This window comes from Anas acuta, chromosome 3, assembly GCF_963932015.1.
Source record: "Anas acuta chromosome 3, bAnaAcu1.1, whole genome shotgun sequence".
Lineage (NCBI taxonomy): Eukaryota > Metazoa > Chordata > Aves > Anseriformes > Anatidae > Anas > Anas acuta.
The window spans coordinates 49,086,361-49,109,260 of NC_088981.1; the positions used below are offsets into that span (position 1 = coordinate 49,086,361).

Consider the following 22,900-nt stretch of genomic DNA (forward strand, 5'->3'; position numbering starts at 1 on the left):
TTTCGGGAAAGTAGTATCTGTATTATGTCAGTGCTATTTAGCAATTCAATTTAAGTGCAATTTAATTTCTTTTAACTTTTTTTTTAAGACAACATCTGGGGAAGATGTGCGGGACTTCACCAAGGTGCTGAAGAACAAGTTCCGGTCAAAGAAGTATTTTGCAAAGCATCCCCGACTTGGCTACCTACCTGTGCAAACAGTTTTGGAGGGTGACAACCTGGAGACGTAAGCTTGATTATAGAGTAATTGCTTCTGGCATCACTGGCCTGTTTCATTAAAAACAAAAAAATTAAACCCAAGAAATAATGCAAACTATTTCCTGATGCTGGTTATTTGCAGATCTTGCCTATTTTTGAAGAAGAAATGTATTTTCTTTAGTTTGGTGGTATAGGTATTTTATCATAAAGCCATGGACTTTAGCAGGCAGTGCTGAAGGGATCTTAATGGCTGTTTTACTGAGAAAACTTTCACAGCCTTGGGGATACTGGGATTTTAGAACCACACTGCTTATTAGGTCATCTCAAAGTTGTTGGAGTTGGAAATCTCTGACCTAATGAGGTTCCTACAAACTTCAGAAATACAGGTGGCCTTATAAGAGAGAACACTCTCAGTGTCTCCACAGAGTTATTTACAGTGCTGGCAGAAACAGTTCATTTTATTTATTTGCTTAGTTGGTAGCTGTCTGCAAAAGAGACTTTTAAAAGAACAAAAGTAAGATATGTTGACAGGGCACTACAAGTGGTTTTATGGATTGACACTCCATGGCATTGTGGAGACTGTGATGCTGCTGTACGTGTTGTCTGAACACAGCATCACTTATTCATCAACAGCCACCGTGAAGCTTCAACATACGTTCTCTGCTTTCATGTGAAAGCCCAGTGCCCTTGTCCATGCTCCATTTTTGTGACCCAGTGGACTGTGTTTTACCTACAGTAATCAAATAAAACCCACTCATTAGCAGTTTAAGAAAGAGGAGGAAGTAATCTGGCCTGGATGCTAACCAAGAAATGTACGTACACAAAGTTCAAATGTTACTCACCAGGGCAATCTTCAGCTGGTCTGGTATTTAAAAACAAACTGCACATTTCACATTTAAAAACAAACTGCATACAACTTCAGCTGGTATTTAAAAACAAACTGCACATATCACCAACAATAGAAAGCAAAACTTCGATGTGATGAAAGTTTGCCAGTAGTGCCTGGAATTGGAATGTCAAAACTTAAATCACAAGTCAGGATAAAACTTCTTTGGCCCATCACAAGACAAATTGCCAGTATCATGCTGAGGAAACTACCCATATAGGTTCTCACCTCTTCAGATGACAAAACCCAGTAGTATGTTACTTAAAAATAATATAAATAAAAAAAGAAATACTAAATAGTTTTTTAAGTGTCAGAATATATAATACAATATATATCATCTTGTATTATATCATCTTGTTTTTATGCAGTAGGAAAATAAGCATTGATAACTTTATTCAGTGGGGTGTTTTGTTCTTGTTGGGCTTATTTTTACCCAATAAGTTTTTGTGAGAGTTTTTTCTACTTAGTTTAAAATAAAAGCTCCAACACTTGAGCAGAACTGAAACAAACTATTAACAAACTGCAGTTCAATTAATGACATTGTTTTGGTATTTTTGGTTTTAAATTTGACTTTTAACAAAATGAAGTTTGTAAGTCAGTCTCCTGTCTGTCGATGATACAGTCCGGTATCTGTTGCTGTCTCTTTTCTATGTCAGTTGTTGCTGATTCAAATAATCTGGGTGGGCTGCTGATTAAAATTTTTTGTTTTTCTAGCTTTCTCTTTCTTAAGTGGCACTGAAGTTTGTTTCATAGTTTCTCTCTCTCTCTCTCTCTTTCTTTCTCTTTTTTTTTGTCTTTGTACAGTCCTATCACTCTCATCAGTATGTGGCCAGAGCAATATGAGTGAGTATGCTGAACCCCTTTGTCTGGAAAGCTTAATATACTAGTTGTTTTCTCTAAGCTGAGTTGCTGCTAATCTGATGTGCATGAGCTGTAGGGCATGGCTGACCGAAAGCAACAACCCTCTCAGCAATATTATGAATTTATTTATTTGTCATCAGTTTAAATTACTTATAAAATGATTGTGTCTATATCATGAATTGCTTTTGACACCAATATTATTTTTTTATTTTTCTCAAACTAGTCCTTCCCAGTCTCCACAGCTATTTCATGACGACACACACTCCAGGATAGAGCAGTATGCTACTAGGTAAGAAATGCACAGACTGTTTCTCACCAGTACACCACATTTTGTGATTGATTCCTGCTGTTTTTAATCTACTCTACTGGCTGGACATTATTTATTAAAAAGATATAATTCTCTGTACTCAGAAGAAAGTCAAATGTTTTTAAATCATCAGCTTCTGAATACAGTCATATTAAATGTAAAATAGATGTATTAAATCTGTCATCTGTCATGCAAAATGGAAACTGTTGCAGAATACTGTGTGTTATTTCTAAAAACGGGCTGTTTTCATTTTGTTTCATTTTTAACCGTTGGGAATAGACTCAGCTTGTTGGATACATAGTTTTTCCCAGTAGCATTTTACAGTCAGATTTTCACTTTCTTCTGTGATTTTACCCATTACCCATTACCCATTGACTTTTAGCAGAGGATATAATAATTACAGATGGTTTATGTTCTGGCTTTTATGGGGTTACCCAAGTGATTTTAGGATAAAATGTCTTTCACGCCAAGTCTATCTCAGTGATGCAGTGTTTTGTTGAACTCTCTTCTTTTCATTCAGAGTTGATGAGAGTTAAGCCCTTAGCAGAGGTACCCTCTCAAAAGTAAGTAGTGACAGTCCACTTTTAGGCATCACAGAAATTGTTCTATATTCCCATGGGAACAAATGACTCAATTTTACTTTGAGTGTTTCATCTGCCATATCTGATCTCCACAACGATATTAACTTTTTCAGCTGTTTGAATAAAAATTCAGAGCTTATGCTCAAGTTAGCTATTTGCTACCATATTCTTGTTTATGGGCACCATAAAGAAAACTTATAAACTCTCTGAGATGTACTGGTTATTGTACTACCTTATATGACAAGGGTATATGAAGATTAATTTTGAAATTCAGCTATGTTTCATGAAAGACTTAGAGATCTGAGCTAAACAGCATTACAAAGATGACTTGCAAGCACCTCACTCACTCTTGTTACTCACTGAACTAGATCTGCTTCAGATGGCCCAGAGCAGAGATGACCTGAGTGCTTAGGGACTTGTCCTCTCCTCAGGGGAGGTTTTGGAGCACAACATCCCACTGCTAGCCTCAGGGGGGTGCAAGGCAACTGAGACAACTTCATTGTGTGTGCACTCTCATTTATAGTCCTTAAACTCTGAGGAATACTAACAAACATACAGATGGGCAAGCTTATTCCATGCTGAAGGAATACACTGCAGTTCATGTTTCTTTAGGGCTTTGCATACTTCTTTCAAAAAGTTTGAAGGTCTCTGTAATAATGTGTATTGCATTTGCAAAAGTAAGTGTGAAGTTTAAAATATCTTTATAGTACTGAAAACAACTGTATTTGAAGCAGTCCAATATAGGCACACAGTATTCCTAGACTTCCTGGACTTTTATGCATGTCTTACATAGATAAGGTATATCTTTCCTAGAAAGCCGAACAGACAGAAAATTCCTTCTGTGATTTTAAATAATTTTATGGTATTATATAACCCTGTAATAATCCAGTCCTTTTAGATTAAGTAATTACACTGGTCTTTGTGTTGTTCTCCAGAACACATCTGTCCATAGTGTGAGTTTATTTGCCAAGAATAATTTCAGATGGTGAATGTACTATATTTGAAAAGTGTCTCATGAAAGTCCTCTGGATTAGAGTTTTTTTTTGTTGTTGTTTTGTTTGTTTTTATTTGCTTGTTTTTGTTTTGTCTTGTCAGGCTACAAGTTTTTTGATTTTCATGTGTACCAAGATTGCAACATCTAATCCATTTCTAAGAAATGTTCTTCACAGTGCCTCTGTTTAAATTATGCAGCATGGTCTCTGAAAATCATGGTCTTTCCCTGCCTTTCAGGCTTGCCCAGATGGAAAGGACCAATGGCTCCTTCCTCACGGACAGCAGCTCCAATACAGGAAGCGTGTAAGTAACTCATGCTCATTCAGGCTGCTTAGGAACCCAGGTTAGAGCTGTCAGCTATAATCCTTTCTAAGTTGTAGCACAGGATTTAGCCCTTGTGAAAAAAGCAAATGAGTATGACTCTGGGAATGCCTGCCTAAATTTCATTATTCCCAGTATCAGTTGTATAAATGGATGTTTCTTGTTTGGTGATGTAAGGGAACTCTACATTAGTCTGCTGTTCTCTTCCAAAATGAGGGTATTCATGTGACTGGAAAAAAAAAATAGATCTATAGGTTCTAGTTTGTGTTCCTTTCCTGTTTTTATCATAGTATAAAAGAAAAGAAATCTGTCTTTGTCAAAGTGGGCAATGGCAATGGGTCAATAGTTTTTGCTACCTTCCAGGACCATTTTCTTCCTTTAAAAAAAAGTTATCAGTATTGGAGGTTATACAGAAGAGTGTTGCTGCTGCTTGCTTAGATTTCAGTATGCTGGCTGCTGGTCCGTTTGTTCTTGGGGATATAAACATAGTCCTACATTAATTTTATCAAGGCTATTGTGACATTTTTATTGTAAAAGCCTTATTAAAATGAATTGATGAACCTGGAAAGCATAAAACCCTTTGAATTAAATATGATTTTTTCAGTGTTAACGTACATGAAAGTTTCAACCTCCCTATATCACCTGTTCTGTTAATTAAATCAGTGTAGTAGGTCCCTGTCTCTTTTAAGTTATTAATGAAAGTAACCAGCTTTTTTAAAGAGGAAATTGTTCCTGTTCAGATCTAGTTAGTTAGAAATTGTTGTTGTTGTCAGTATATGTTCATTTACTGTTTTGAAATCTAACCATGATATAACTCTACCTATTAACGTGCAATGTGAGATTTAAAATACTTTCTTCAGAGAAGCACTTGTGATCACCTCTAGATTTGTTTCGTCTTTCCTGTTTGATTAACTCTAGTTACATAATTAATAAAACCATAAAACCTTTTTCATCTGCAACTGTTTTCATGTGTTTCTGTCATTGGTAGCTTCACCAAAGACAGAAATGGAGCCAAACTATTTCCTTTTGATTTCCTGTCACCCCCCCCCCACACACACACACAAAAACAAAAACAAACAACAAAAAAAGATGCTTGATTGAGTTGTGTATTTTGGAATTAATGAGCCTACAGATATAGAAAGACTGAACAACCTTCCATTCCAGTGGTAAAAGGGGATGTAGATGCTTAATTTCTATTGCCAATTCAGCAGTTGATTTTATAACTTCCCCTTTTTTTGCCTATAAAAATAACCTTTATTGTAAGAAAAGGAATGAACATGGTGAACTTGTGTACCAATATGGGGGAGAGACTTCCAAATTTCGATCTCAGTCCTGATATCAAAAGAGGACTGTTACACACTACGCAGAGATTCAGAGGCCTAAGAGGACAAGAAAGTAACTTTTATACCTAATGGAACCTTTTCTTTTATTTGCAGATAATATTTTGTACTTCTGTTAAGGTACATGGTGAAGTACTCACAAAATTCTAAAAAACTGTCATTTAAAGCTTGGGCTTGCACTGTTGCAGGGAAATACAGAGCTATGAGGTTAGGATCTCAGTTTGGATCATAAATCTACAGCTGGAACACTGAGTATTTAGTATTATAGCTCAGCTCTATTTTTATTGTTTAAATGTTTGACATTAAAATATGCATGCTGTAATCATTCTGTATAGATTGAAGTAGAAGGAGCAATTTGAAACTTGGATGCACATTTTTTAGCTCAGAGGCATCTGCTATCTGAGCCTATCTGAGTAAAATGTCATTTTCCTATGATATTCTTTTGAACCTTTTGGAGATTAATGCTGATTTTAAAAGCAAATTCTCTCTTCATAATTGGAGTTTTGGAGTTCTGTTCTGTGATATTTATTTTTTTTTTGGTCCTCATAGTCCCATAGTTTACGGTGGCCCTATAACAGAGACAAAATTGCTCTTAGTATTAGAAAATTACTGCTTTGGTCTTGTCAGGTTAGCAAGTTCATCAACAATATGTTTAATGCATTTCATGCTCCAGAGGTTATACATAAGAAGACTTCTACATTTGAATGACAATTGGAGAGCTTCTGCTGTCAGTTAAACGTTGTGCGTTTCTTTGCAGAAATGTTCTGCAATATGCTATCTGCTTAAGACAGCATTCTTCAAAGAAACATCTTCTTTTTAAATTAACACATTGTCTTGAATGTAATTATGACAATCTTTAACTCCCAAAGGTTTTATGCACCCCACAAGGGTGTGTGATTTCCATTAAAATACACGTTTTCCTCAGCTGGAAAAAATATCTGTAGACAGCAAAAAAGACTCTATATAAAAATAATATAATAAAAAAATAATGCTCTCATGCATGAATTTTCTGATATAAATGCACTGAAGAAAAATATTTTTTTCATGTAGTCTTCATTATACATTATAGAGTTCTAAATATTTAGGCTAGACTGTTGTGATGAGTTGTGATGAGCCTTTAAGTCATGCAAAAACATCTATATTCGTAAAGCAGACTGGTCTTTTCATAACTGAAGATGAACACAAGGAAAAATGAAGACTTTGCAGCAAAGAATGATAAATAGTATTCCTAATGGAAAGCCATGCCTCACAATTTGACAAATCATGGCGCAGTAGAATGAAAAGACAAAAAATGTTAGAAAAATAGTTGAATGTAGCTCTCATTCCTGTAATGTATGAACTATATTATCTAGCCCATACTGAAGTTAATTGGATTGAGTTGGACGTAATATAAATAATTTCTGTATAAATGTGAATGTTTAATAGCTATTTCCTAATTAATGCCTTTACTACCAGTCATCCCTGCAGTGCTTTTGCTGATGGCACTTTACGCTAATATGAAGGCAGTGCTGGAATATATCTGACATGCCACTTGTTAAGGAGCTGTGTGCTCGGGTACAGGGGTAGGAGCAAGCAATGAACAGCAGTGGTGCTTTCAGCAGGCACAGCCACTCAGTGCTTGTGAGCCAAACTGGAGTCCCAGTATACAGCACCTGAATACTTTGACGTGGTGTAAGTGATTAAAAGGCAACTTGTTGCAGTGGGAAGTTAGTTCCAGATTAAAGTTAAAGACAAAGAGAGGATTTTAGAGAACTGCCTGATCCTTATTGTAATATACGTCATAACATCAGTAGGTCAAGATATGCTTTATTTGGACTAGTATATGGTCATTGGTATGAGAAAAATAGCACAGGAAAAACAAAAGTGATGAAGGAAGATCACAAATGTACTCATCCCTTACTATATAAAATCCAATTTAGCAATTCTTTTAATTGGATAAAATAATACACTGGTGAAAAGTGACTGTCAAGAAGTCTGAATTTTTCTTTCCACAACTCAGTCTTGATGAAGAGAAGTAAATTACAATATTTTTTTAATCTCTTGCTTCTCCCACATATAATGCATCCTTTGGAACAGACCTGTTGAAAATATATATCCACAAAGAATAGAATATTTCAAATGCCGTTTTCCCTGGCTCTCCTAGTTGGGGTGTTCTTTCACTTTGAGGTGTATTTCTTTCAAGTCTGACCTTCTGGGATGTCATTTTCACTGCTTTCTTGAATGCCAAAATGCTGAAAAGGACCTGCAGTCTCTGCTCTTGAAGGACTGCTGTGTAGTTCTAGTCTTTTCTCAAAGCACAGGGGGTCTTCAGGAGAATAACCACCAAGAGAGGATGAGGAATTTATTTTGATGTGGCGCTTTCATTTTGGTTGCCGATTGCTGTCTCCAGTCAATTCTAACAAAGAATAAAGTCCTGGATTTCTCAAAATTCAAGTATTTCCATGCTACAGAACACATCAATCCCTTATCAATTCACATCATTGTGAAGCCTGATGTTGCGACTCCTGTGCTACCAATGAATCTGTCTTTATTTAGTCATGAGGTTTGTTGAGATTCAAGGGGTTTGAAATTTTTTTTGAATCAGTAGTTTTGCAAGACAGACCAAATAGTATTTGTTTGTTTTGGTCTCCTTTACTGGACACAATAGAGTGAAAAAATATCTAAGCATTTCCTGTGTAAGCTCTTTCTTTAAGTAGTTTATAACTTTCATTAAGAAGTCAGGTTACACCTTATGTAAAATCTTGACAGATTTTCAATTTTAATAAATTCAAATATAATAAATCCAACATTGCAGAGCACTATTAAAAAAATCAAATCTATTTCAGATGACCTACAGAGTTGCTTATAAACTAATTTATCATCTTAATAAAGTAGACAGCAGCTTTCTGATGCCTAATTAAAAGAAGCAGACTAAAGTGCTTTATCAGATGAACCTTTGATGACAGTACCAACAACCTTGCACAAAAGAAGCCTGTATGTGTAGTTACACAAAAAATATTTAAACAATGTTTTGAAATCTGCACATTAAAATTATGTTCCCTCTCTGTCCTGTGCTTTAACACTGCTTGCTGAAGGTGTGATGTTGTTGGCACCAGTTCCCTGGTGCAGCTCTTCCAGGTGCAGCGTGCAACCATTCTGCACGTTTTGCTGGGCTGCAGGGGCCCGGTTGTGCACCACAGTTTGAATCCCTAACAGGGGTTACAGCACTTCAGCAAAAACTTGGTTATAAGGAGTAGGGTTTCTTGCTTGTTTTGTCTTTACTAAGTTGTTAGAAGAATGGAGAAGTGCCACGGCATTTTCATTACCACATCAGGACCTGGTTTATACTCCATTAACTACACTAGCCTTTGTTTTATCCGCAATTAGAGTAATGCAAAATAGGAAAGCAAGTGGTTATCAGTTTCACTGAGATCACTCAAAAGGTGGAGAAAGAAAGCAGTTAGAGGCTTCTGTAGGTAAGGGAAAAAAAAAAAAAAAAAAAAAAAAAAAAAGGGAGTGCTCTGTTTTTGTTTCAGCTAACATAATCACCTATCCCCTATGTTTTTGAGGAACTTACAGTCCCAATTATGTTTTAATTTTAAAGCTGTATTGAATTAAAAAAATCATCACATTTATTTATTTTCATGGGAAGATTAATATTCTGATTTCTTCTCATGACTATATTACAGGCAAGAAATGTAAGAAATAAATGAATATATTATTTCCTATTACATATAAGGATCCTTATATATAAGGACATATAATATATACATATGCATTATATATATATATATATATTCCTTTGTTAAAAACAGAGGAACTCACTAATGAGGTTTCTTTTTCACTTTTCCACGTAAACTTTCTGCCAGCTAGGAGTTAATAAGCAGTGACAGGATGAAGGAAAGTGTTATGCTACTAGGGCTTAGTGGAAGGAACTTCTCATACCTGACTGTTTTTAACCTTTATATCATAAATGAACCTGTGTGGAATAGAATGTCACGCACTTTAAAAGTGGATAGAACTGTCACAGGAGATATGGGTTTTTAATATTATTCTTATTTATTTATTTATTTCTAATGGTACTTGTTGCACATTTATTTGATTTGAAAGTCTAGACTCGGTAACAATTCAGAAGGCAATATGATAGCTTTGGCTAGACAGTGAATAGTTTTTCTTGAGAAGGAATCATTCAGTGTCATTCTACCATAGGATTAGCCTTCAGTAAGAAGTTTTAAGTACTGCTACAAAGAACCAAATCACTTTTCTGCATAATAGAACTGCAGGAATCATTGCTTAATAGATCGGTGGATATTTTGGTTTGCTCCTAGTAGTGGTGATGATTTTGTAAGGTCTTCAATTATACAAACTTTTTGTTTGCAACTCTCGTTTGTTCCTGCCATATGCATTTGCCCTAGTTCAGTTGTACACCCACAAGCTTTAAAAACGGATGAGTGCCTTTAACCCAAAAGCTTGATTTTATTTTTGAGAAAAAGACACGATACATTTGCATGGTCCATAAAGCACCTGATGTGTTTTACTTGTACATGCATTTATTTATAGATTATTTGTCACCACATACAAAACTTCTGTTTCATCTCAGATATACATTTCTATATAACTGTTTTCATTATTTATTCACCTGTACTTTTAGATATTTCATGATGTTAAATTGAGTGACAGGAAGTAAAACAAAAACAAACAAACAAAAAAAACAGAAGCAACAGAAAACTCTTGAAAAGCTCCATTTTTAATATAAAAAATACTTTGTATAGAGCAAACTTCCAATTTGTCATGTGTGCTTTCAAAAGTAGTACTTGAGGATACTTTTCATTATGTCAGACCACAGTCAGTTGAATGGCAGAATTCATAGCTACTGCTTTTCAAAAGTAGTATGAAAAAGCTCAGAACAAGAAAAATATTTTCAAATATAGAAAGCTCTCTTTTCTAAGCGGTATCTGAACACATACGCGTATATACCACTCCTGTTTTTGTCTCTGTTGTTGATCATGCCGTACTTGTAGATCTACAGGATGAAGTTTGTAGGCACGATACTTCACATATAAAAAAGTATGCAGCTTCTGCTTTGTAGTCAAGTAGAGAAGAGAATTTAAAGGAAGATTTTCTTCAGCAATCATATTGCTATGATTCAGCAATAGTCTCTCTTAAAAGCATGAATAGCATGTTTTTCTGCTGATGATTTATCCTTCAAAGCAGGCAAGCAAACTATTGTTAGGACGATGTATCTTTCACTATATATCAATCTCACAATACTACGGAGAAAAGCCAGCAACCGGGGAAGGAAGGCACGCCTATAAAAAGGCAAATGTATTTGGACATTATAGCATAAAAGTTTCAGGACTTTGGTATCTTCTCACCAGATGGTAATTTCTATGCGAGTCAGGAGGGAGATGATGTTATAAATTATTTTATTCCAGAATCTGTAAGGAGAAGGATATCTAACAACAGATAGCTTATTTGGTTTTATTTATTTTTAAGGCATTTCAAGTCAGTTATTTGCCGTTTATATTCTCCGATTCTTGCTTTCAATATTTCTTTCTGAACCACCAGCAGTATTTGTTCTCCATATGTACATTAAAGTAAACTCATCTTTTACACTACTATCGATCAATCTTCTTTCTCCTTTGCATTGTATGTTTACGTGCTTTTTGCAGCATTTTTAGAAACAACTCATAAGAATCTGAATACAGTTTGCTGAGATACACATGTAATAGCATAAATTCTGGCAGGCTTAATTCCTACTCTCTTAGTCCTTTCTCATAAACAAACAAAACCCCTCAGCTTGACAAAGTTGTTTGCTCACATAATACATGTGTTACTGCTCTCTCTTTATCTGCATTATTTTATTGTTCTAGAGAGGACGAGCATGCTCTTATCCAGCAGTACTGTCAGACACTGGGAGGAGAGTCACCTGTGAGTCAGCCGCAGAGTCCTGCTCAGATTCTCAAGTCAGTGGAAAAGGAAGAGCGGGGAGAGCTGGAGCGCATCATTGCTGACCTTGAGGAAGAGCAAAGGTGTTATAAGCATGCTATCTGGTGTCTGAATTGTCATCTTATTGTTCGAGCTATGCATTTTCTATATACAGTTGTTGGAGAAGATAAGAAGAGATGCGGCTAGGAGTCATGATTTCAACAAAACAAAAAAATCAGTCAAGGCGTATGTCATGCATCACCTGACTCTGTTAGCTAGAAAAGTGTGAGTCAGTGATAAAATGCCATAGGTTCACCTCTACTTTGTTGTGTAGGTTTCTTTCATAAACTGCAAGTCAAGACATTGTCTTTGTATGAACTGCTTGTGTTCTCTAGTTGGAGGTAATGAGAATGATTGAAGAAGGTTTTTTTTAATTGTTGATTGTTTCAACATTCTCCTCTTCAATTTACCAGGAGTCTGCAGATAGAATACGAGCAACTAAAGGAGCAACATCTTAGGAGAGGAATAAACCCTCTTGCATCACCTCCTGACTCTGTTGTGTCACCTCAGCATGCTTCTGAAGATGCTGAGCTCATTGCTGAAGCTAAACTCCTGAGGCAACATAAAGGTCGTCTGGAAGCAAGGATGCAAATATTGGAAGATCACAATAAACAATTGGAGTCTCAGCTTCACCGACTACGTCAGCTACTTGAGCAGGTAAATGTATACTCATATCTTTCCTGACATGTTTCTTCTGCATGATGGATTTCTTGGTGGAGCAAAGGTGGTAGAATTTTACTGCAGATATTCTCATCACATTAGTTTGCTCCGTTGCACTCAGTCATTTCTAGGGCGAAGAGGCGTTTTTCCTACTCTGTTGTAAACTATTGTGAAAGGCAAATCAGCACAAAATGATACAAGTGCTGGAGTGATGTCAGTAACTTACAAAGCTTACAAACAAGTGCACCAGTTTTTTCCAAATTAAAAAACAGAGGGAAGAAAACATACCCTGTTCCAAGTAGTGCTACCAATTACACTCTGTATGTGACTTCAGCTTTCCAGTCTGTCCTTAAATTATTTGTTTATGGCCATGGTTAGTCACTGAAACATTTCTTAACATGCCAAAGATATGCCTAGTATGCAAAGGAGCAATTAATTCCATTAAAAAGTCCCATTCTTGAGTAGCATATTTAGAACAATAAGCTACATCAAAATTGTCCACTTAGAGATAAATGTTGCAGGCAAGAGCCTTTTAGCAAATCCCCATAGCTAGAGATTTTAGGTTCCCTTTGCTGGGAGAGAGAAATGTTTATTGGTTTTGAAGCCAGAACGATTTTTGAAGCCAGTCTAGATTTAAAAAAAAATCCAAAAAAAATCTACAAGGTATTGCATGAGAGGTTTGTACTACATTGTGTGTGGAAACTTGAATGATGAAGATAAATTTGTATCAATCTTTTTCTCATAACTAATTATTGCCATTGGGTTAGAGTCCAGTAAGGCAAATTATTCCTTCCTTCCATGAATCAGGTGATTGGATGTACGTATTAGAGGATTTAACTAAGAAAAGAAACAGGGTGCATAAAACAGGTATCAGAATGACCTGAATTCCTGCTGTAGATAGTACTTCTACCAAAGTGGTGAAGATTTGTTGTTGTTTCACTGGCTGACTTGGTCATTTTTCTAGGTAGTTTTGGCAGAATAGTATTAAGATGCATTTGCTCCAGTGGTTTATGTACCCCTCTAGCTGAATTTTTTTTTGTTGTTACTGTCATTCTGGCATTTTCAGTCAGTATTTGAATAGCTTAAATATTTAACAGGGACAACGATTTGGTGCAACTGTTGATAACATTCATGAAATAAATATCTTGGTAACTATAACCAAGATTAGGTGTTTCAAAGAACAGTTTAAAATATTCAAACAAACAGATGTAGAATAGAAACCCAGAAGTTCTGCCAAACCCACAGACAGTTTCAGTTTAATGTTTACAGCATGAAAATGCTCATCCTTTAAAACTTTTCTTTTCTAATGTAGTTGTGGCCAATCTTATTAATAATATAATTTTGTATTCTTTTCAGTACCTTTATAACATTCTTAACAAGATCTCTAGGATATGCATTTGTGTTGTGGGGATGGGAGGGGCGAGCATAGAACAGCAGCATTTTCTTAGCAGTTCTACCTTTGGGATTTTTCTGTGCATTCTGCAACTTTCTGATAGGGTAAGGTAGAACTATAAGGACCTTTTGCAATATTTCTGATTGTTTAAACGTTATTTGCTATATTCTGTTGCTCTTTTGCTTTTTCCTGTCTGTAATCTCCCTCCTCTTTGGGAGTCTTGTTGGACTTCTGATTGCTCCATATGCCCTCCCAAAGCTGTTCCTATTTCTCTTCCGTCCTCTCCTAACGGAGTGGCTGGTATTAAGTCGAATATTTCAGAAGGTTGGCGTTATTGCTTTCATAATATATCAGTGATTTTTCAATATGGCTTTCTAAACACATCCTTACTTTATTATTTAGTGCTTTTTTTGACCTGCTACTAAGCACATTTTTAGCAAACTGTCTCCAAGGATGCTGAAGCTACTCTGCTGAAGAGGATTCAGAAATTGTAAATAATTTCAAAATTTCAGAGTATGGAACTTCTTGATATTGACATTAATATGGTTTTGAAGCAGCACTGTATCATGTTACTGCCCCCTTTAACTTTCTGGAAAAATGACCATTCTGCAGCACTTTGCAGTGGCATCTAGGCCATTCACAGTCTATGGAAGTCTTTGTATTGAAGATTTGGACATAAGTCCAAATGTCAAAATATATAACTGTAATTCCTCTAATAAAAAGTACTGGTATTAGAGGACACCACTATCTATCTTACAGCAATTTCTTTGCCATGACTGGCATTTCATGCTATCTCAGTTTCTCTCTTCTGCCAAACAAGTCTCTGTTTCTTCTCTCCACTCAGCTTCCTGACTCTTGTTTACATTAATAACATGAATCTAAAATACTGGGAATTTTTCTCTAAGAGATACAGCGTGAGTCTATCTGCGTACAAATATTTGGGTACAAAATTAATGAAACTTAGAAACTTTCCTACAGTAACTGTTTGAGCATTACAAGGTGTTCCTTAGAGAGCACCTTTAACAGAAATGTGCATGCATCCTCACTGCACATTTGCCTACTTCTGGTAACAATTCTGAGATTAACATACTATTTTTATTTTAGCAAGCCCAAAGGACTGGGAGCTGTCACATAGTGTTGCCATTTTGTCTGCCTGATTGATTACACTGCCAAAGAGGAAGGTGAAACAGAACTGGCATGTGACAGCTTTGATACCACAATTTTATGTTAATCATGTAGAAAAAAAAATATCCATTTTCACTTTTCTTTATACAGCCTTTTCAGATACTGCTTGGGCAAAATAGAAATAAGACTTATTACGAAGAGCATTTAAAATCTACTTGAATTTTTCTTTGCTTGTCTGAACAAATGAAGTGAGGTTTCATATTGAACTTGATATTGAAGTTAATGAAAGCTAACATCATCTGTCAATGAATATATGATCGAACTGTAAGTAAATGTAAATAGGGGCTCTAGCTCCCTCTCCTGCTAAAAGCAGAAGAGTTTTAATAAAAGAGAAGAGGGGTGAGGTTTGTTGTGGTGTTTTCTTTTGTGTTTTGGTTTTTTTTTGGTGGTGGTTGTATGTTTTGTTTTTATGGCTGGAAGAATAAGCCTTGAACAAGAATAAACAGCAGCAATGAATTTGGAAAGGGAATTTGCCAGCTTGAGGAATTCAGAGGTTGGGGGTGGGGGGAAAGAAGCTTGCCTTTTTTTTTTTTTTTTTTTTTTTTTTTTTTTTTTTTTTAATACTAAAAGGAACAGAAGTCTAGGGAACAGTTACAGTTTATCTGTCCCTTAACCTACAATTTGAGCTCTTACTTGGGAAAGACACTAGCAGGAGCTATGGAGAAGTAAAGCATTGTTGGTAAAAATTGGTTAAAATAAATATCTCTCTTGAAATGCTTTAAAAACCTTTGTAATGCAGAGAAATCCTTCAGTTTCAGAGTTTTCTGGAGAAGAACGTATTTGTCCCTTTGTATCTTTATTTGGTTTTGCATAAAAAGAAATTTGTCATCTCTCAGAAACTGCAGTTGGAAACTTTCCCGATGTTTCTGCCTTAAGGATTGTCTGTCATGTTGTTTTGAATAACAATGCATGAAATTCATGATGCCTAGAAGGGGCTGATGATAGAAGTGATCAGATTTTGTGTGTGTTTTTCAACTTGGGGTCAAGTAGCACATGATCGTATTGAGTTTTGATTCTACAAGTTCTTGGTGCTCATTATGTAGCCTTAGATGAGAGCCTTTCCTGGTAAAACTGCTAAATTGTATAAATACAACTATAGCCTCACAATTATTTTGCATTAAACTTTGTTCAGTACCTGATTATTAAGGTGTTTTTCTACTGCAAGAGCCCTTCCCTTGCTGCTCCAAACTCTATTACTCATCTGCTGAACTGTATGATCTTTCCTGACTTTGTAAGAAAAGGATTTGGGTTTTGTTTGCCTTTTCTTGTTGTTGTAGTCATTGGAATTAGGCAGTGTAACATCAGTATATTTAAATGAAAACAAAGTCATTATACATTGGCCTCTGATTAGAAAAGGATGTGTTTTAAAAAATAAAAAATATATTAAAAAAAAAAATTCAGCTGCAACGTTTCATTCTGACTGCTGCAGCAATGTAATATATATCAACATAAAGTATTCCAGGATGTTTTATTTGCTCCCAATTAAAACACCATTAGAATCTTTATGCTCTGTGGTTGTTCTTTTTTTTTTTTTTTTTTTTTTTTTTTTGTCATTTGCAACAGCATTCCTAAGTGGCACTAAATAACCTTCACTACTAATTTGTCATTTAAGTTTGTAGGCACTTCCTTTCTATCCTAATTAATCTTGACTTTGCAGTGCCCCTTCCTCCTTCAGTCATATCGGCATCATTTGTTCGTGATTTGCTTCAAGAGGGGTAGAAATCCAGACAACTTGCAAGCCTGCATTTTGGATTATTCGAATTCCCTCCATCCATCTAGTTGTGGCGTGGGCAAGCAGCTACTTCGCTGCCACAAAGTTAGCCACTAAAGCTGACCTTGTTCTATATTGAAGTAACTCAACCCTTGGAGAGTTTGCTTCAGCTCTTTCTCTCTAAACTCTTCTTATACAGAGGTTGCTGGCTATACCGAATTATCTGGGATTAGTTACCCCAGGCTTGGTGCATTTTAAATTGCCAAACTCATTCTACTTAGACCTTGTAACTGGTTAAAGCCTGTTAGTGAATAACAAAGTACTCAATAGGCATTCACTGTTCACTGGGTGTCTTGACGGTAAAATCCTTGGCTAGCTTGAAAGCATTTCCATTTTTCTTTGTCTTCTAAATGCAGAGCAATCTTTCTTGATTTATTCTTTTACTCAAATCTGAAAGTTGGTATTGTCATACTGAAAGAGAGATGAGATTCAGAGGAGAAAAACAGGTCTGCTGAATGCTCAAGGGAACGTTTCCTTCTATTTCTCATCACTGTGCGCAAGAAGAAGTATCTTTCATTGTTCAACAATTTGCAGTTTTTTGTTGAAGTTTTTTTTTTTTTTAACTTGAAGTTGTAAAAAATTGAATGTTGCACTTAAGGCTGTGAGCTGCAAAGGAGCAAAGATGTGCACAATCAGTTGTTCTGTATATTCCCTCTGCACTGAATCTCATGGCTGTTTTAGATACTTTTTCAGTCTCAGAAAGAAAGTCTTAAAAATAATGTTATTTTGGTATTACTTTTGTATCTGCTCTTGACAGATTTAGTTAAATAATATGCTCTTTAAACTGTTCAGAAGCTTTTTGATGATTTGCAGTCAAAAAGATAAATGATAGTGGCAACATTTTCAGCTCAGATTATGTAATTGCCTCAGATGTAAATGCCTTTTCACATGCTTCTGGCTTTCCAGAACAATCAGTTTTGGAGCTTAAATATTGTGTAACTCCTCTCTTCTTCAAAGGATTTCTTACAAGAAAGAAGGGAAATGCTTGTGCAAGATACCTTCCAATATCTCTGAGCTGTTAAAGTGAAGAAGTCTTATGATCTTTGCTTTTGTGTCCACACATATATACATAATCTCAAACACATACATGACTGCAACTAAATGAAATACAGACCTTCAGTGTTTGAAGTTGTTCAGGTGAATTTAGGAATCAGACAGGCTTACCTACAACACAGTTTTCAAAGTACATAGTTTTCTGGAAATTACATGGTAAAACTTTTTTTTTTTTTTTTCATATCTGACGTCCTCTGCACTGCTGCAAAGCAGCATCAGCAGGAGTGATGGATGATAGCTCCTACTTTTTAGATTTCACAGTTCTCCTCAATCTTGTCTTTGCTTGGTGTCATTGTGAAGGAGTTTAGTAAAATTGTTTCTGGTTTGAACAGGTGTTTTTAAGCATGATCAGTCACCTTACCTTCCTAGGGCAGCTTGTCTGACTGGTCTGTGTGTGTATCTGCTGTGTGTGAACATACGTATATGTACATACAAGCAAACCCAACCCCAGTAATACTATTTTATAGTCTTTTGGTGTAGCTGAACAGAAAGCCTCATCAGTCTGTTTGAACTAAACTGTGTTTCTGTGGTACATGCTTGCAGCTGAACACTGTTTTTAACAAGATGGCTGTTAACTGCCGTCTCATAAGAATTACACTAAAGTCTAAATTTTTGTCTTCAAGTTGTCCCTGATAGTTGTATAGACCTAAGCCAACTTTTTATTGTTTAGAGAGAAAACAAGAAAGAGTACCAAAAAGAAAAGAGGGAAGGAGGGGAGAATCAAGATGACCATATACAAACCCACACTTCAATTCTGTAGATATAATTTACATAAATTACATCTTGTTGTCTTTCCTGTAGCCTGAGTCAGACTCCCGGGTTAATGGCGCCTCCCCCTGTGCTTCACCCCAGCATTTGGCCCTTGGCTACCCGCTTGAGCAAGAGACAAGCTCGCAGTTTCATCAGACAGGTGAGTGTTTGATCAGATAATTTGCCGTGTGGGTCTGAAGGTGATTACTGAATAGTTTTATTTGCATCTTTCTGCAATGGTTTACCAATAAATATAGAAAAAAGATCTTTGTGATGCTACTGGGAGCAGTACTTAATGCAGCTGGAACTGCTGCTTCCCCACACCTGCAAACAGCTGTGGTATCTCAAGGATCCATGTGACACTGAATTATGGATTTCTTGGTCCCATCCATTTTGAGCTATCAAATTTACTAGGCTAATCCATCCTCACTGAATGGAGAACCAGATTGCATTGGAGTGAAACGACCAACAGCTGTTTGTCCTACAGTACATGCATGCAGCCAAGTAATCTGACAGATACAGGAACAAATATCCAAAAACATATAATCAAACTTTCCTAATGGCTGCTTTAAAAATTCATGTGCTCATCCTGGTACTTTGATGACCCCACCCCTCAAAGGCTTCACATCTTTAGGAATTATTTAGTATTTAGTAGTACAGCCTCTGCACATCAGAGGATTTCTCTCTGAAAGATTACTTTAAATTCTCCAATAGCAGAACTCATTAATTCCACTGGGAATTAGTAGAAATAATTATGGACCATTGAATGTTCAAAATTTGGAGAAAAAAATAACCAATTTTTCTCAAATTATCTAAGTGTAATTTCATCCCTATGTTTCTTTTCAAGCCTTTGTGTTACAGATTTTTAAAAAAAATCTGTGGAAAGACAAAAATTCTCTTGCATACTGAAATGTTTTCATTCAGCATGGGCACGTGTTTTTGCTATAAATTATCAGAAAAAAATGCAAAACTTCTCTGTTTGATTTAATGCAATGGCAGATTTATGAGTGAGGCTGTCTAATAACAGAGCCGGTTGTATTTCCTAACCATTCAATTTGCTAATTTTAATCAGCCTTTAAAAAATATCGTGGCAAGGAGGATTTTAACACTACTGAAACCTCTGCTTCCAACTGAATAAACACTGCCTGAAATTTATTTATTTATTTATTTAAAAACAAGTTTTATATTCAGTTTGGAAGTTACATGATAAATCATCTTAGAAAAAAAAAGAATACTAATTGAGCAGCTACGGAGTACAGTTCCTCCATCTTGATGACCTTTTACTATACTGTAAATTCTCATATATTGGTCCTTGTTGGCAATTCCTTCTAGTTAAATCTTGGGTGCAATTGCTGAGCTTTAATAACAGAGAAATTTTTTATGCTGCAAATCAGTAATTCAACTTTCACCTCCTCTCCCTAGGCTGGCAATTATCAATGACAGTTCCTGCACGTTAAATTACAAAGGCTTCAGTTAGTGGTTTCCCTTGAAATGTAAAGCATTGTTTAAATGGATGGTTGGATGAGAATGCTTCTCAGAATGTTGTCATCTGTTTTTTTGTTTTGTTGCTAAATTCATTGCTCTTTTTGTTGCCATATCTGCAGATGACTTGTTAGTTCCACCTCATGATACCAACACAGATCTAACAGATGTTATGGAGCAAATCAACAGCACATTTCCAGCTTGCTGCTGTAAGTGTAACAAATTATGTCTCTGAGAATAGTATTGAATTTGAGGTGGACTAAAGAAGAAAACAGTCATTCCCATGGTACTGACTAAGAAAAAATCTTCTCTCTGATAAGATTTCTTGTCAAGATATACAAGCTACATACTTCTTTTCTTTAAGGTTGTTCAACATACACTGTGAGGAGAAAAAAATAAGCTTGTGTTTTAAATGACAATTATTCACTATAAGAAAAGTCTGTCACTCCATATAGAATGTTCATCTGTGTCTGCACAAGGGAAAAGACAGCTAGACTCACATTTTCTGCTGATATAAACCCTATGTAGAACTGCAGTGAATGTAAATTCAGAAATTTTGAAAGCTGCTTCTCTAATATAAATTGAAAGAAATGCTGCAGGCTACAGTAGGGACCATAGCCCAATTCTGAGTCCCCGAACTAATTACTGAAGTAGTTACTAAACTAATTGGCCAGAGGAAATAACTGTTAACCACAGAACATAACACCTTTCCCTACTTAAATACATTGAAAGTTAATATTTTATTAGGTGTCTATTAAAGTAAAACCAGGTAGCTTCATAAGCATGGCTTGTATCAGCTGATATACATTCCCGTTGATCCTGTTCCTTGCAGGGTGTCACTGCCCTTACAAAAATGAGTAGCTATCTTTCTGGTTCCACCAGTATTTCATATAGATCGGTGGTTTTGGCAGGGATGGGATAAAGTGACAACTTTGTTGTTTAGTGTATTTTTTTTACATACATACATAATGTATATATTTTCACCTTCACGTCTTCTGTCTTAGCAAATGAGTAGTGAAATCTGTGATACATTACTATACTTTCAACAGTTCTTTAAAATGAAGTGTAATAGTGATGGTCAGTTTTAAAAAGCACAAGTAAGGGGTAGGTGTTTCTGCCCAGTCCTTCTGGAAGCATTGGAGCTCTATTCTATTCTATCCTGTTTTGAAAATTCAGTGAACCCTATTAAAATACTTCTTTTATCTCTTGTATATATGTTATCTGTGAAGGACTACATCAGAGAAGATGGTCTTTCCACATTTTGAGAAAGTAAATTAGTATTTAGTGACAGACGTTTTGTTTCAGCAATCCCTTGATGTTTTCATTGAGTTCAGTAGTTCATAGCCTACTGCGTTATAAATTTAGGATTTGATTCTAAGGAGCATCTCTTCTTGAAGCCAACAGCTAGTGGAGCTTCTTAGCACAACTCAGGGGTGTGTTTTGTGTATACAAATAAACAGAAAATGCAAACAAATTATTAATTCTTGTTTTTGCAAATTTCTGTCTGGCACGTATAAGCAGTATAGCAGCTACTGGACATTTGGCCCAAGTGAATTTACAACAAATTTGTAGAAATACTTTGCCTACCCCCAGCTGTCAGGGAAGAAGAAAAACAACATCTCTGAAAAAAGGGTTCTTTCCACTTATAGTGTAAATTGAAAGTAGTTTAAAATATTTGCTTTTTTTGAAAGTAGAAGGGATATTTTCTTGGGCACTGCCAGCATTTTTGTTTAATTTCTGTCTCCTGAACTAAAAGGAGTATAGTGTACCACTGGGAGCAGGTCAAACACAGAGGCTATGGAGTCTCCAGCCTTAGAGGATGTCAAGGCTATTGTTGGCAGCAGTCCTGCTTTGAGTGAGAGGTTGCACTAGATGACTTGCAGTGACCAGCCAACGTTGCTGTGGCTTTCTGAATGAAATTTCATCATATAAATTAAAGGTCACAATAGAAGGCTTTTCATGACTGATAGAGTTCCAGGTCAATCTTTTTAAAGTAGTGATAAAAAAGATACTAAAAATACTGCCTGCCAGCCTTCTCCAGTGCTCCTGAGTCACTCTGCACACTGTTCATCACTTTGTTCTCTCTGACTTCACAATAATATCAGAGAACTTACCATCTTCTTGGGATGTTCTGGATATCTGAGTGCTTAGGCTCCAACAGTAGCATTGCAATGTTCTAAGTATGTATGCATCTACTGCTTTAACATTTAAGGCCTCACAGCACAGCGGATATCTCTTTTCAAAACCTCTGCAAGGTAGGGGAATGACAGCATGTTCATCTTGACTTCTTGTGTCTTAATATTGAAGAAACAACAGGGACCAAGATTTGCAGCTGTTCATTGTGGGACATATTGGGAGGCATGGAGAGCACTCTCAGTATGGGGCCTGCATCTCAGTTGTTCAGCTCTGGACATGCCTGATGGCATGAACCCTAAATTCCCCTTAAAGAGTGACAAATTCAAAGACGGTAGGTCAAAAGCTTTTCAGCCTAATGGGTGATATACGTTCCCCAGAGTTTAGAAATGGGGTTTTGAGTTCTTGTTTATTGAACGACACGGAAAAAAAGAATCCAGTTACGTCAGTCATGGGAATGTTCATTTTTGGATGGTTTAAACCTGTGGTCTGTTGAGACCTAAGAGCTTGTGGACTACTTCTAAAAGGGCAGAGAAAGACCAGTTCACATACTGTGCATAATTCTGTGCAGATTTCTGCATGCTGTTGTTTGTTTGTTTGTTTTTCTGAAGGATAAATCAGGATAGTTGTCTTGCTACAGACTGTACAGGACACTTCTGTAAAGTGCATTAAAAGAAACTGGGGGAAAAAAAAATGGCATGAAACTACTAACCCCAGAGTATTCTTGGGTCAGAATCCCATGGGACCCTAAGGAACAGTCACTATTTGTTGTTACTGTTATCGTTCCATACAAAACATGTTGGAAGAGTTCTGCATAGTCAAAGTGACAGTCACAGTATATCAGGCTTTTCAGAAAGATTCCTTAAACTTCCCCAATGTAACTTCAAGATAGCCAAGCAAGAGTAGAGAAGTGTCTCATTTTTTAACCTGTATCAACTGCTTCATCACACTAAAATAAGTAAGCAGGCAACTTGCAAACTTAATGCAGTAAAACAAATGGGGAGAGAGCAAATATGTACT

At 36.1% G+C, this 22,900-nt stretch overlaps 1 protein-coding gene across 10 annotated transcripts in view; it reads left to right on the forward strand.

Annotated features, from left to right (window-relative positions):
• Positions 1-22,900, forward strand: part of UTRN (utrophin) — a 367,449-nt gene that overhangs the window by 340,325 nt on the left and 4,224 nt on the right. For 8 of the 10 annotated variants that reach the window (XM_068677000.1, XM_068677005.1, XM_068677001.1 and 5 more), the window contains 8 exons: positions 89-225; positions 1,888-1,926; positions 2,168-2,233; positions 4,063-4,128; positions 11,339-11,497; positions 11,867-12,110; positions 18,317-18,425; positions 19,870-19,956. In XM_068677000.1, coding sequence (XP_068533101.1) covers positions 89-225; positions 1,888-1,926; positions 2,168-2,233; positions 4,063-4,128; positions 11,339-11,497; positions 11,867-12,110; positions 18,317-18,425; positions 19,870-19,956 — 907 coding nt within the window. The remainder of the gene's footprint in view (positions 1-88; positions 226-1,887; positions 1,927-2,167; positions 2,234-4,062; positions 4,129-11,338; positions 11,498-11,866; positions 12,111-18,316; positions 18,426-19,869; positions 19,957-22,900) is intronic. The other 2 variants (XM_068677002.1, XM_068677009.1) reach the window with 1 other exon arrangement.